The sequence below is a fragment of the Pogona vitticeps genome, chromosome 3, assembly GCF_051106095.1.
Source record: "Pogona vitticeps strain Pit_001003342236 chromosome 3, PviZW2.1, whole genome shotgun sequence".
In the NCBI taxonomy this organism is placed as follows: domain Eukaryota; kingdom Metazoa; phylum Chordata; class Lepidosauria; order Squamata; family Agamidae; genus Pogona; species Pogona vitticeps.
This window is the reverse complement of record NC_135785.1, coordinates 97311595-97327974: the sequence shown is the minus strand read 5'-3', so window position 1 is coordinate 97327974 and position 16380 is coordinate 97311595. Positions and strand designations below refer to the sequence as shown.

General features: G+C 40.4%; 1 protein-coding gene across 6 annotated transcripts in view; it reads right to left on the bottom strand.

The window, feature by feature from the left end:
• JMJD1C (jumonji domain containing 1C) overlaps positions 1–16380 on the bottom strand; it is a 249203-nt gene that overhangs the window by 68253 nt on the left and 164570 nt on the right. For all 6 annotated transcript variants that reach the window (XM_020793184.3, XM_078390904.1, XM_020793183.3 and 3 more), the window contains one exon: positions 4135–4240. In XM_020793184.3, the coding sequence (XP_020648843.2) occupies positions 4135–4141 (7 nt within the window). In that variant the 5' untranslated portion in view covers positions 4142–4240. The remainder of the gene's footprint in view (positions 1–4134; positions 4241–16380) is intronic.

Here is a 16380-nt window from a genome sequence, read left to right as displayed (position 1 = left end):
TGGAAGCTGGCGGGGTGGGGGGGCGTCACAAGGGTCCTGGAAGGCTCACCCGGACCCTTGCGACGCTCCCCCCCATGGGGCCAGCAGGGACGAAATTGCTGCCTTCGCTTCACCCCCACACACACATTTTTTTGGGGGGGAAGTGTGTCTTATGGAGCAAAAAATACGATACTTGATGCTTGTTGAGTGTCAGTTGTCAGTCCTGAGTATGTTGTGGAAACAGTAAGAGCCGAATTGTCTTTAGCTGAGTGTTTAGCATGTTTAGGTTGCTTGACATGGGAAGCTGGTGTCGGTCGTTTCTTTGGAGCCATCAATGTCGAAGCATGGAGCAATTTATGAGATTGATGTTTCTTAGACAGAGGCAGTTGTTCGAGACATAATTGTCTGGTTTGAAGATGTTGTTCCATATGAAGCAGCATCGAGAATGGGGGAAAAAAAAATCCATACCGAACTGTTGGAAGTTTGGAAAAAATGGGATAGGAAAATACTGCCCGAGTTGAGGCATGCTGGTCTGCCCTAGCTGAGGCATGTCAGTCAGCATCCAAGTATGCCTTCTTTTCCCCTTTTGCTTTTTTGGAGACTGAGGAGGGGTGTTCAACTCCGACAGCTCACTTTCAGATGCCCGCCCTGACATAGGGCTCAAATGGGCCATGGTCGGACTGGATGGAAGCTCAGTCCTCAAATGGCCTGTCACGAGGGGAGGGCTACTGGGCTGGACTGGAACCTGTGTGGGTGGAATATGCACCTCAACCCCTTCGAAGTTCGATTCCAGTGTCGCTCTGGATGATTCCTCCAAGATCGGAGACAGGGGCTTGTCTCTAGGAGGGTGAATGTGAGCTGATTTAACTTTCTTGGATTTCTTTACAACCAGCTTCTTTCTTTTTGTAGATGTTTCCAAACTCCAATTTGTCTGGGGCCGTGAAGCCGATCGAGACTTCGAAGATGTCTTCGATTTGACGGACCCTTCCTTTAGAGTGGGGAGAAGAGGTCATTTGACTGGGAGCAGCCATGGCTGGAGGCTGTAGCTCTACTGATTTCTCATGCAATTGGGTCGATAATGGGACCAAAGTTGCAGGATTCATGGCAACTTCCCAGAGGTAGATTCTTAGTCTCTGTAGTCTCTGTTTTAGTGCAGGCTTGGTAAGGCTTTTACAGGCTGCACAGGTCTGGGTCTGGTGCGTTCGCCCAGGCAAAAGAGACACTTATCGTGACCGTGTGAGTATGGTACTTTGCTGTTGCAGCCCACACACCTTTTAAAAAGGGCTGAAGAGGCCATAAATGGCGGGAAAAGGGAGGGGGAAAATGGTTGAAGAGTCCTGGTAAGGGGGGGGGAGTCCAAATTCAGAGAGAGAGAGAGAGAAAGAAATAACTCACAGGGGGTTGTAGATTGTCAATTATAAAAGGAAAACTCACTCAGGTGTAATCATTAAGGGAAAAGACAATAAATGCTGAAAAAGTCTCAAAAGTCGCTCTATATTTCTGGAGAACCTTTCAGCACGGTGGAAAAAAGGAGCAGAGGGGAGTGCTGAGTGGGAGGAGCATGTGCTTCATGGGGGATCATGCCATAAAATTGTTACTCTTGGCTCTAGAATATTCTGAGAACGTCAGCGCAGACGCAGATGAGACCCATTTGTGTGCATTCACAGAGACCACGAAGAAGAACAAATGTTTCTTTTTGGCTCTGGGGGTGAAATGGGACTATATTTTTGTACCTGGACTATATTTTTTAAGCTTCTTTTTCTTACCATAATATTTTTATGTCTTTCTTTGAAACACCAACCTTTGTAATTTGGGGCAAATAAGAGTAAGTTTGGAATCTGCTTTGAGGGAAGCTGGTCAGTGGATCTTGGAGAGACATTTCCTTCTTCACCATGCAAGCCTAGTGCTTAGATGCTCCCCTTCTCTCCTCCTCTCCATGGTATGTGAAACTCTGCTTAACAGGTACAGAGGGCACGTCTCAGAGGTTTTCTGACATAATTCTTCCATCAGCATAAGATCTTAGTAAGAACTCATGTAATGTCAAATGGGTAAAAAATGTGGCCCCATGTCAGAGATCTTTTTCAAAACCATTTTTTGTTATTTTAATTAATTTTAATATGCCTCATTGTCCTTTTCTGTGTGGGTCTTTCTTCACTTCCAGTTTAATTGCTTTGTTCAGATATACAGAAATAACCATATGGAAACAACCGATGCTTCAAGTGCAATTACAAATCAAGTGCAACTTAATTTTTAAACATTTTACTTCGAAGAGTTTATTCAATGTATTGCACTGAAGTGTGTGCTGCAATTCCCCCAGCAAACATTTACAATTTCTGCATCCTAAATGTGCTAGATGAGTATGAAATGTACTATTCTAGTGATTACTCTAAGGGTGCTCCCAGGAGTCTCATTGTGTTTTTAGCAATCTTAATGCTTCTGCACGCTGGCTGGATAGCTCAGTGGTTTAGGCATTTGGCTCTGGAACCAGAAGTTGCAAGTTCGATTCCCCACTGTGCAAGAAGAGTCAGCCTGTTAGGCCCAGGGTAAGCTGCACACAGTACCAGGGTACCCCAGAAGAATGGACTGGTAAACTATTTCTGATTACTCTTTATCTGGGGAAAATGGTGAAAAGGGTCACCATATGTCAGAATGGACTTGATGGTACATCATCATCATCATCATCATTATTTAGTTCTGCAGCAGTCACCATAGTATGCTCCAAATGACAAAAAAACTGAGATCTATGGGTTAACAGTGGCCAAAATCCTGTCACTTCGAATAATAAAATTGAACTACAGTATACACATTGATTAATGGGGACTTGGTGAGTCAACTTCTCTGTAAGTTCTATTGATTCAAATGGGCCTACACTTTTACTTACTATGCTACACCAAGCAACATGATTTTGGCTAATGACTCATCACTGCCAGGGAGAACAGCTCGTGTTAATACTGGAGTGATACCCATTTTACTGGGGAGCAGTGACTGCAGAAGTTGACAAAATGAAAGAAAAGGAATCCCTACTACTAGAAGCCATTTTAAAAATCAAGCTATTACTAATTTTAACATACTTCTGCCTAAATAAATAAACACCCTAATACGTGATATATGTTATTTTAATAACATACTGGGACACAGCATTAGGTTTTTAAAGCACATGTCCTAAAATCTCTCTGCCAATCTCTCTGGAAGCTGCAGTTCAAAAAATAACTTATTTAATCTCTGGGTTGAGGAAATCATGGATATTACAAACAAGCCATAATTTATCAGCATCCCTACTAGGAAATCTTAAATTCAGTTTTATATAAAAACTTCAAGTTCTTTCTCACGCATGTTGTTACTATTACACTATGTGGGAGAAGTCCCATGAAAAATAAGGTTACATTGAGACTACATATTGAGTGGCACATACTTTGCATTCCCACTACTAGTCAGTGGACATGCAGATGTGGGTGCAGTGTAGATTGCTGCTGGGGGACTACTGCCAATCCATGCCTTTGTTGGTTGGCTTCTTGAAAGTATCTGGCTGATCACTGTGGGAAACAAGGTAGACTAGAAAGAAGCTGGATCTGCTTCAGTAGAGCTCTTTCTCCTCATAAAAACCAGATTCAGTGAAAAAGCACTGTATGTCTATTCCCTGCAGAATGTTTTATTGAAAATGTGCTTTTTTTGCAATATAGAATGATACTACACATAATTACATTTAATATGTAAACTTACACAACAGTTAAGAGGAAGCTGCTGTTTACAACTACAGTACTCTTAATTTTCCTTATTTGTATCACCTCCCGGCAGTAAATTGAAACTGCTTTTAAAACATTTTAGTGACAAAGGTTAATAAAGATCTGTAACACAAAATTGTTCAATATCCACACAATTCACCTGACATTTTTAAAAGTCAGGGGTATGCACAAATATATATTAAAAAAAAAAAATGAATCACAGCCAAAATAGCTACTCAACTATTTCATTTCTATTTTGTCTGGTTCCCAACAAAGGGGAGATCTAGTCAGCATACAACCGCAGCTTTATAAATATCAGAATATTTTTGAAAACAATTCTTTATCTCTATTTACAGTATAATTATTCATCCAATAATTTTCCAGCATAAAATTTCACAGGATATAGAGATGAAGTAAATTTCTCAACTATTACCTTGCATAAAAATCTCTTGCACCTTTTGTTCCTTTACCCAGATTTTTACTTCCTCCTGAAGTTGAGGGTTGTCCCTGAGAATTGGGTTTAAACTGTCTATGTCGTCCTAAAGCAAAAATTTAAAAGAACTTTAAGTTTTACATATTTAACAGTTTATGAAGTTATTCATTAGAAATCAGAATAGCCAAATATAATCTGAAGTCTGAACAGCCATCATGATATCCTACCTCTGATAAGAAAAAGAAAATTCTGTTAAATCCAACAATATGAGAACACTGCAAAGTACAGTGGACCCTCTACTTAAGGAATTAATCCATATTGGAATGGTGGCTGCAGGTTGAAAAGTCTGTAGGTCGAGTCTCCATTGACCTACAATGCATTGAAAACCGATTAATGCCATAACCGGCCATTTTTGTTCAATTTTTGTTCCATTTTTGTTTTTTTCTGGTCTGTAAGTCGATTCTCCAGCTGCAAGTCAAACCTAAATTTTGCAGCCAGAGAAGTCTGTAACTCAAAAAGTCTGTAAGTCGAGCTGTCTGTAAGTCGAGGGTCCACTATAAAACACAATGTCAGGCAAATGACTGAAGTTATTCCATCCATTCTATTTGATTCAAAGTCTGATCATGTGTCCAGAACTACTATGTTTTCAAATAGGTCAGTTAAAAATGTCTTCATTGCAGATATGCAACTAATAGGTCCCAATCATCTCATTGCAAAACAGCAAGGCTTTTTTCAAACCAACACATCTAGTGATGCCTTATAAACGAATATACGTTTATTTGCTTCAGGAGAATTATGAAACACATCAAAACCACAACATTTCTAATACATTTTTGGTCACATAGGAACAGAATCATAAATTGTCTCAAAATCCCTGAATTCTATTACAAATGTACTAAAGACTGTGACATGGACCACTTAGGATGATTACATTCATGTATATTCCTAATGTTATACAACAGATTGTGTGGGCAGATTAAGGTGCTTTTATACCGTTTGTGTTGACAGAGGGGTCTTGAATTCTGATTTTTAAAAAATGTTTAGGAATACAGTATTCCCCCCACATCCACAGGATTAGTAGTTTCGCTTATCAGTGGTTTGCCGTAGCCGCGTATATGGTATACAAGGGTGCCCCCCAGTGGTCTTTGACCTACCCCCCTTGTATGTTGTATATAGGGTTCCCCCTGCAGTTTCAGGCACCCAGGGTAGATTGTGGAACAGATCCTCCATGGATACGAGGATCATACTATATATACTAACCAAGTTAAGTTGATTTAGATGGCAGGATGAGGGACTGCAGTATCATAAATAACTACTCCCAATCAATAAACTGTGGTTAGCGTTTGGTGAGCACTATGCATTGGACCTTAAAAAAACATTCACAGTTTAAATTGCAATCTATAAAACAGATATTCTGTAAGAGTCTAATGAAGCAGCACGAACATTCTTAAAAACCAAATGCAAAGAAGGATCTGTGTGCTTTTGGGTAAGTTTAAGAATACTTTTTTAAATAAGCATCTGGCCTAACAAGATGCATTATTGTAAAAGACTGTTATTCCCAAGTATGAATCCCAATTTTAACTAAAAATTTCCACTACCTAACCAATGATAACCACTAGAATGAGGCTGTATTATATTCAGTAAAATGGTGACCTGCATAGTGATGATAATCCGTGCAGCCAAAATCGTTGCTATAAGGATTCGTCGCTATGTGAAATAAAAAAGCCCATAGGAATGCATTAAAACCCGTTTAATGCATTCCTATGGGCAAAAAACTCACCTTTATGCGAAAATCCCCCATACGGCTGCCATTTTCGCTGCCCGGTTAGCGAGGAATCTGGGTAAAAACACAGCGGGTGGCCATTTTGGAACCACCGATCAGCTGTTGGGAAATCTTCGTTATGCAAAAATCTGTAAGCGAAACAGCTTACCGATCATCACAAAGTGATTTTTTCCCATTAGAAACATCGCAATGCGATCGCAAAAACGATCGCAAAAAATCCATCACTATGCAGATTCGTCGTTAAATGGGGCGCCCGTTAAGCGAGGCACCACTGTATATGTACAGCTAGAATGTCATTAAATACATTACACGGTATACAAGAAAATCCACTCCTAAAAACAGAGATTCCAAAACATTCTATACTCAAGCCACATTCAGGTGTTCACCTGTTTGTTTACAGGCCTAAAACAGGATAGGGCATGAGTATGCACATAAGCTCCATCCTCCAAATGGCCCAGAAAGCTCATATGTATTATCTGAACATTTGATTGCAGAGTGAAAGGGTCTATTATGGAGTAAGGTGTCATCTGCAGGCTGATGACATGCAACTCTATCTCTCTGCAGTGGATGCCGTCCAGACGCTGGAGCATTGCTTGGTTGCTGTACTGGAACGGACCAGGGCTAACAGGCTCAAGCCGAACCCTGATGAAAGAGATTTTGTTCCTGGGGGGGACCTCCGATAGGTATGGGGGGGATTGTCCCTAGGCTGGATGGTACTCCCCTCCAGTTTAGGACCAAGTGTGTAATTTGGGAATTCTTTTGGACCCAACTCTTTCTGGGGAGTCCTAGTTTACAGCTGTGTCCAGATGAGCCTTTAATCAGCTTAGGTTAATTGCCCAACTTCACCCCTACCTAGCCAAGGACTCCCTCAGGAATTTGGTGCAGGCCCTGGTCATCTCCCAGATCGACTACTGCAATGGCCACTACGTGGGGCTCCCCTTGAACCTGATCCAGAGACTTCACCAGGTCCAGAATGCAGCAACCAGATTGGTGATTGGTGCAGGTAAATTTGACCACCTCGCTCCAGTTCTGGCTTACCTCCACTAGCTGCCTGTGGCATCCCAGATCAGGTTCAAAGTTTTGACACATACAATGCGCTCCACAGTTTGGGCTCATGTTACTTGTTGGAGCATCTCTCCTTAATGTCATTTGGCCTACCCACAAGATCATCCGAGTCGAGGCTCTTCCAGGTGGCCATCCTGAGGGAGGTCCATAAATCCTTTACAAGAGGCAGGGCCTTCTTTGAGGTGGCTCCAACTTTATGGAACCAACTTCTGGAGAAGTTCCGCCTAGTCCCCCCTGTGGACTTTTAGGAAGCAATTAAAGATACTGCTTTTCAGGGAGGCTTTCCACACCAACTCCAGCTGACCACCTCCCCCCTTTTTTTTCTTTCCCCTCCTCTTCCTCCCTTCCCTCTTTTCCTCCATCTGCTCTGGGATTAGTCGGTGCCATCTGTTTTTTTAAAGGGTTATTGCTATTGGTTTTAATATTTTTATTTTTGTTTTCTATTTTACAAGTTGTAACCCACCCAGAGTAGTGCTATGACACTAATGGGAACAGGATACAAATTGAATGAGTGAGTGAGTGAGTGAGTGAGTGAGTGAGTGAGTGAGTGAGTGAATTTATGACATTTAACTATGTTTGGCTAAACTAAGTGACACAGCTCTCATGATTCAACAAATTATGGTGCAAGGACTGTAGTATAAGGCATTTATGGACTTAATAATGCTTTCATCCAGGTGATCCAAAGCTTCTCAGATCTTCTTTGACTTCACAGAGGATTAGACGAGGCAAAGAGCTTACTTCACTAAGTTGACAATTGCTTTTCAATGCTTAGAGATTTTGTGCATCAATGTATGAAAGACATCAATATTTATTCACCACCAAACAAAAATCTAAATAGTATTTCATTCTTTATGTATCTAAGTCACAAACACAGTCCTTAGATAAAGCTAGGTAAAATACCCATATATTTCTTACAGATGGGAGCTTGTCATACTTTTTTTCAGCTTCAAAGCAGAACTGCTATGCGATACCATGCCCCAAATAAAAAAGGAAGTGACCAGAAAACTTAAGAGAAAACTGACATATGCAAACTATAAGATAAAACTTGTACTGTTAAATTCAATGAATAATAGTTTTTTAAAAATGACTGTTGAAAATGCAATCTAAAGAGCGAAATTGGAGAGAAGCAACAAAACGTGTTTAAATCTGTGGCCCCAGAAAAATTCCTTCAGTTCCAACGTACTTCTAAGATAATGAAACAAGATTACCCCTTTAGAGCAGGGGTCGTCAACCCCTGGCCCGCGGCCCAGTGCAGGTCTGTGGGCTTCCTGGAACTGGGCCACGGACATGGATCTCTGCCCACCTGGTGGGCGTGCCATGCTTGTGGAGGGGCGTGTTGCGGTCGCACTTTGCCCCCCCAGGCCCCTTTCTCAGCTAGCTGGCTCCCCCCCATCTGTCTTCCTTTACGTGCTCCCAGGATGATCAGAAGGAAGCCAAGCGAGCCAATGGGCACTGCATGGCCGCCTCGGAGAGAAGCCATGGGCTCCGCAGGTGGGCGACAGGGGTGGTGGCTGTTTGTGAGAGAGAGGCTCAGATCTCCCCTCCCTCCTTGGGCCGCGAGGACTCTCCCGAACTCTCTTGCTCTGGCTACCCATCCCGAGCAATGCGGGAGGAGGTGCAGGCGTGGCAACGGTTGCCATGGCACACAAAGCACACATGTGCCCAGCGGTCATTGGCCAGATGGGCAGACAGGCATGGGACATGGGATGTGGGGTGCAGTGCAGTGCGAGGCGGATGGGGCTCAGACTCCAGGAGGCCAGCCTAGAGCCTCTGCCTCACGCTGGAGGAGCCGTGGCAGGGAAGGAGCCTGTGTCGGCTTGCGCCATCTTGCCCAGCCGGCAGCAGCAGCACTGCCAGCTTTGGTGCACTCTGGGCTGTGGCCAGCGCCGCCGTCGCCTCCACGGCCCCTCCAACACAGACGTGCACCCGCGTCCGTATACCCCCTCCCTCCACACACCCACACCACCGGGCGCACTGGTCGGCCGGCAGCAAGATGCCTCTTTCCCCTCCCTCCCTCTCCCTCCCCTCCCGGCAAGCCCAACAGCCCATCGGGAGGGCTTTCTGACCCTGTTTCCTGTGCCAAGCTGTGATCCTTAGCCCTCCGTCAGGGAGGGAGAGCTTTTGAACCCAGACCAGGCAGATGGTTTGGGGGGGCAGCCTTCCACTTAATCCGCATGGCCCAAGCAGGGCTTGGCTTGACCTTCTTCGCTCGTCTCGGGTGGGAGGCAGTGTCTTGCTGGCTGAAGGTTGCCCAAGCACCGCAATAGCCATGTGGGGCACCTTGGTGGGTCCACCCGGGATGGTGGCATCAATCAAATGGGGAGACTGGTGCCCACGTGCAAGTGCCCCCGGGCTTTTGTGCACTTGCTTGTTTGGCTGTCGCTACCAAGTTTTGCCTTTTACACTTACACGTGTGATCATGGGAGTGCCCCCCCAACCAGTCCGCACACAGAGCCCGCATCCCCCAAACAGTCCACAGTCCCAAAAAGGTTGGGAACTGCTGCCTTAGAGAATGTATGCATATGAATGTCCCAACTTATAATAAAACAAACAAAACACGTATCAGAAATATTCAGACTGACTATGAAACTATACATGGCATCATGAATTTTCATGTGGTGGGATTTTCCTGGCCCGGAACACTACAGAAGAAGGGTACTTATATAATAATAGGTCTTACAAGCTGGAAGGGACCCTATGGATCACTGAGTCCAGCCCCTGTCGAGTGTTACTTGAAGTGCAATAGTTTGTTCCCATTAAAATTTTCCAAAGTCTTCAAACAGCCTTGCTGGAGGAAAGCACAAACATTGTAGACACTATTTGGACAGTTAACAAGCAACTTGGGAAAGCAATTCCTAGCACAAGAATGGCATGGGGGGCGGGCAAGAGTAAAACACTATTCCCAAAGCTGCTGTCCCAAAATATTTTGGGGAGGGGATGCCTAATTTTTAACTTTTTAAAAAAGTAGATGAGAGATTTTTTATCACACTGCTATTTGCTCAAATGTATTTTCTGCAGTAAGAACAGCAGAAATAAGAAAAACACCAGAATGAGCAGGTTACAAATATGAGGGTTTTTAAAAAAAAATAGTGCAAACTTTGACATCACTAGAGTGGCAAGAAAACCAACTAACCAGCAACCAAGGAAGGACAAGTTATAGAGTCACATTTTAACCAAATGACTGGAAGCATATATACAATGAGACTAGGCAGAATCCCCCAGCAGAGCCTTCAAAAGTTTTATTTCTCCAGCATCTTACTTTGCACAGTAAAATGCTTTTAGAACCAAAGAGACTTTTAAAAGTAGTTTGTGATATGCTCTGGGGATCAGAAGTTCAAATAATCAGAACATATACATGTCTAGAACAGAGTCCTTTACACGAGCCTGAGCAGCTTTACAGATCACACTGAATTATTCTTTGGTAGGTGGTGATCTTCAAACAGAGTTTAATGCTAGAGGTAAAGCGCAACTGTGAAAAATTATTGCAGAACTGTATGAATACATGCTTATACTCACCAACATAGAACTTAGCAAAAGCCTAGAAACAAGATATTATTTTATTCAATGGTAAATTCTACTGATGAGCCTGAAAGCTACTGAAATGCAAATATTAAATGCTCTCCTAAACTCCAAACACTTGAACAATTAATACAGACTGCTGTTTAAGTTCTGCACACCCCATGCTATTCCTGTTTTATTGAGTTTTAGATTTGTAGAAACCTGGGTTTCAGGGTTTTTTGTGGGGCAATGTATTTATGTATTTACTTCCATTTCTATACTGCCTTTCTTCTTACAAAGGGACCCAAGGAAACTCACAAATTATTTAAAAACATAATTATTTATTTGCATTTAAAATCATTTAAATATATAATAGTGTTAAAATAATTTTTAAAACCGAAAAAACACTAAAGATACATTTAGAAAATAAATAAGAGCAAGCACCCAAAATCAATATCCTTCACTGCCCAATTAATTGTGTAAAGGCTGTGTAAAAAGGATGGTCTTCCCCTGTTACTAGAAAGACAAGAGGTAGTGGCTAACCTAGCCTGCCAAGGCAGAGCGTTCCACAACCTAGGAGGTATATTCCTTTGTCTCAGTTTCTAATGCCTTGATTCTTCCCTTTCTAGGGGACATGTAATTAAAAGTGCTGGTATTTGAAGTAATTTACATGAGAAACCATGGCTTTCTTATAATTTTTTTAAAAAACATTTTATTAGTTTTTCAATTTATGTACATTCAATTTGTGTTTGTTAAACATCGTGTTACATGGGTTGCTTAAGATTATTTGTTTTTGCCTCTTGGTGTCTTCTTAATTGTCCTTTCAAAATGTATATATATTTTAAACATTTAGACCATTCATGTGTAGATTTTAGTATACAATATTGGCTACTACCATAATATTGCTCTCATAGTATACAATGTTCTCAAAATCCTTTAATAACATACCTAATAGAAGTAATTCCGGTTGCAAATTTATATAATTTTGAGGTGAATTAATGGACAAACTTTGTATTTTATAGCAGTAATAGATAGGCGGGGTATAAATACAATAAATAAATAAATAAATAAATAAATAAATAAATAAATAAATAAATAAATAAATAAATAAATAAATAAATAAATAAATAAATAAAGTTCCTAACACATAAAAGATATTAAAGTATTTTGTACAATTTTCTTTATATAATTGTTTAGTTATTCTATCTCTACATTTTCTATCATGTCTATATCAATATCATATCTAATAGATGTTCATTAAGTACTATTTGTTTTACCTCATCCTTATATCTAGCCTTAGTTTACCTTAAGAACTGCCATGTTATGCCTTTATCCTGACTAGTGATCCCTTATTCTACTTTAATTTCTTTTTCTAATACATAGAAACATTGAAGGGCACCTTAATATTTGTTTTCCTTTTTCATCTTTCTAAGTAACTCCTCTTATTTGTCTTTTCCCAAATCTCGTTTCTATCTCTCTAAAAATCTTGCCGTGCCTTGTGCCACTTGTGTACATTTTATACATTTGATCTCTCTCCAATAGATCTTCCAGGCTCTTTTTAATTAAATCTGCTGATTTTCTTCCCTTGCCTTCCCTTAGCACACCTAAAATTCTCTTTGGTTACAGGGTTAGAGTTAAATTTCCTAGGTTTTTTGCTTTAAATTCCTCCAGCCACTCTTTTGATTGGTATACATCATCCACCACCCTCTCATTTCCTTGTTCATTATTCCCTATCTCCTGTTGACTATAGTTCTTCAGCTGCTCCTTGAATAATTTCGCCTCTTCGTTATGGGATCTCGCTATTGTATTCCAAGTGAAAGTTGTCCAGATGCTTAAAGTAATCAGTCTAGTACCATCAACACATGTTTCCATAGATACACTTTAATAGAGTGATAATATTTAGAGTTAAGCTTGAATCCATTCTCAGATATAGTTTCTCCCGCCTATAGGCTCAAGGTCCCGCCAAGTTCAGAACCCAGGATACAGTTTAGAAGTTCCACTTTGACTGGATTAGGCTTTCTATGGTTAATTTATCTGTAGTTAAGTTCCGTCCTCAAAAAGAAAGGGAATTCCAAACAGCCATAAAGTGTTCAAGGTCATTCATTCTAGGCTTTTTGCCAGCACCTTAGATAGCTGTTACAAGAAGCATAAACAGATTTAGTTTCCCAGAGTTGGTGCAAATGGTGTTTTCAGGAGAAAGATTCTTAAGTTTATAACAACAGTTAATTCCAAACTTCCTTCTTTGAAGTATAATTAAATGTCTAATTAGTATCCAATTTATTTTCCTTTTGTCTCCCTGCGTCTCCTCCTCTCTCCAGATTCACCGCTGCTCAGTCAGTGGTGAGGAATAGAAGAAACTATTTCTGGCATAGGAATTGTCTCATCCAGGAATAGAAAAGCAATAAAGTTAAAAAAAAATATTTCTCACCCCGTGGTAATACGATGTTAATTAGGCTGCTTTATCGCTTCTCCATTGCTGGCTGCCGACGACTTGCAAGCAAGCTACTGTAGTTTAGCTGCTTATTTCTGCCCGCTGGTTGATTGGGGAGTTTCCCAGATCAAACATGGGTTACCAGCCATTTCCCCCCCCATGATCAACAGGCTTCTCCCCCATTTCATCACCTATTTGTGGTGGTTTTAACACCGTGGGGGGTCCCCAAACAGGTTGGAATTCAACCCAGGGGACGGAGCTCCGTCCTCCTGCTGCTGTCTCGTTGCAGCATCAAGTCTGAAGTCTGGCTGTCTTATAATTTGAGGACTAGTTCATTTGAAATTCTGTGATGACCTTGGTGCTCTTTAGAATTCTTTTGAGAGCAGCATATAATGTTCTTACACACAGAGCAACACTCTAACTCCACAATTTTATAAGGTAGTTATATACAAAAATGCGTACTGAAACCAACCTATGCTAATTCAGGCCTCCTAAAGTAAACTAAAACAGTATTTGATACACACTTTAAGCAAATTCCAGCAGGTCTACACTACAGACAATGTTTCTTTTGTAAATAATGTCAGCTTATAAATTTCTAATATACAATTAAGCAGTCTGAGAATCTCTGTTATCTATATCCCTCTTTTAAAGGGCATTTCTCCTGTTCTGAAGGTTTGAAGAAAAACTGATGAGGAAGGCTGAAATAGGAGATTGAGGCTGAGAAAAATTCAGTGCAATCAGAAGTTACCTATCTCATTTTTCGAGTTTGTTGGTGAAATGACCCTAACCGCCATTTCTTCCTACCTCCACAGATCTCCTTCCTCATTTTATTTTCTTGTCCTACTCTAATCCTTGCAAAATTACTTGAAAACTTACCTCAAAAACAAATTTATACACAATAATTGAAAATTAAAATGATATAAAATTTATTCTTGTATAAGGAACTCCTCTGTTCATTTTCTATAGCATACATACAACCATATCTACTACAAATGAATGAATGAATGAATGGTTTATTTGTGGTCGTTAACCCAATCTTACAGAATACTAAAAGATATAGTACTGTACAAGAAAACCTTATAAAGATATATTAGTAAAAAGATACATGGTTTACATAATAAAACCACTTATAAATAGAGCACTGTGTATGGCTTGCAGAACTAAAACCTCTGACAATCAAACATCTGCGGGTGAGCATAGCAGCATTACAGAATCTGGCAACATGATGTGTGGTCTGTAAAGATCTGTCCAAAAGAAGATATCTACTACAAAGTCACACATGAAAAAGAGTTAAGATGTGAGTTGAAACAAAATATTTAAAAATTCAGTGTTCCACACCAGCCATAGATATCTTTTCTATATATTCCAAGTACTGCTGGAATTATAACTACATCTTCACAAGTATGCATTTCCAGGCATTATTTTCAGATGCATATTTTTTCCAGAAATAAAGATAAGAAGATTTTGCAGTTCTCAAGAAGGTCAGCAACACATGTCCTTGCCATCTGTGGGCTAATTAACTACAGCTTCCACTAGCTGCTCAGAGACAGATGATTTAAGACAAGAGATGAAATGAGAGCAGATACAAATGAAAAATTCCTTAAAGATATCTTTGCTTTCAAGACAAATTATTGAACATATTAAAACAGCATCATACAATTTAGATTTAAAAACTGCTTTCCGGTAACAAACCTCAGTAACCTAAATTAGCCCGAATTCTAATAGCAATGTATTGCATTCTTTAAACCAGATATAGTTCAGTGTTGCAATCTGCAATGTTTGATAAAATCCTACAAGTGGTAAGACATTATTTTATATACTGTAGTGTTATTTTCAAGATTCTGCATGTTAATTCATGATCATTTTATATCAGCCCAACAAAACTACAAGAAAACCTGAGCTATTTTACCCTCTATTTTACCCTCATATATTCTCCACTCAAGCCACTATCTTCAACACACTTCCTTAAAATTCAGCTGAAATTAGTGGAAACTATTTTGAAGAAGTGTCTGACATTATTCTGGTTTTGCCTGTTGCCTCAGACTCTTTGATTTAGACCCTTGTTAGAAAAAATAAGGTTAACAGCTCTGCTGTAATTTTTTCTTTGGGAGGGAGGGACAGAGGGAGGGAGGGAGGGAGAGAGAGAGAGAGTGGGGGGGGGAAGAAAAGAAACTGACAAGCTACTCTATATCTGGAGGGGAGATAAATCATTAAGTTCCTGATTTAAAACCTAAGGAAAAGATAACTAATAAAAACAAGTTAACAAGAGAAAGCAGTGATTTCAGTGAAAATGAAGTACGGTGGGGTCTTGACTTGAGAACTTAATCCGTATTGGAAGGTGGTTCTCAAGTCAAAAAGTTCTCAGGTCAAATCTGCATTTCCCATAGGAATGCATTGAAAACCATTTGATCCGTATCTGCTCTTTTCCGTCCATAGAAACTAATGGGAAACTGCTATTCTGCCTTCGAGCACTAGAGGCGGATATTTTGTTTCTTTTTTTCTTAGGTCAAGAAAGGTTCAGGGAAGGCAGGGAAAATACAGTCCAGGCAGTACCAGGCAGTCTGAAGACTCCCAATCCACTCTCTAAACGCTGGGAGGAGTGAGGAAGCAGACAGGCACCCTTTTCACTGGCCAACAGTTAATTGAAAGTTCAAATTTTGCACTTTCCCTGCCTCCCACGTGGTTTTTTTTCAGTTCTCAAATCTAAGTATGTAAGTCAAGTCAATATTTTCCTATGAGAGTGGTTCTTAAATCAAAATGTTCTTAACTCGAGCCGTTCTTAAGTCAAGACCCCACTGTAAGTGATTAGCATAATATACACAACCAATGTAAAGAAATTTATCTGAGGATTTTGCATTTTATGTCACAGTGACTTATTAGAGAGATACAATTCTTTTGCAGAAGAACCTGCCGGAAGTTACACTCCTGCTGTGAGACGATAATGTGACATCCATTTATTCTCAAAATCCAGGAAAGAGAGAGAGACTGGAGGAGGTATCATCTTTCTTTGTAATCTGTATAATAGTAGGATCAAACACAGTAGACAGTGGCAGGCAGTTAAGGATTCAGCTGAGCAACTGCTGAAAAGGATGCTGGCCCCAATATATATTACGCACCCCATCTTAGTTGTTCTATGAGATGGTGCTATAATCTTCACACATGTTTTAAGTGTAAATTCCTGATGTTGGGAATGGGAGGTACTCCAAAGTCACTGAAGGGAACACGGGCAGCCAGCTATATGCTACAAAATAGCATTTTGATATCTTTCACAAGAGACTGATTTAGATATGCCACAGGTGCAGTTTTAAATCTGCTTCACCCATGTACATACAGCTCTTCCAAATTTTTTAGATTCCTAGCACACCTGCTAGAAATCCTACAAGTACGACCTTCTACATATATTTATAGCTGTGATATGACCTCCCTCTTATACTTCCCATTTAATGTATCAATTGGAATAGTGAGTGTG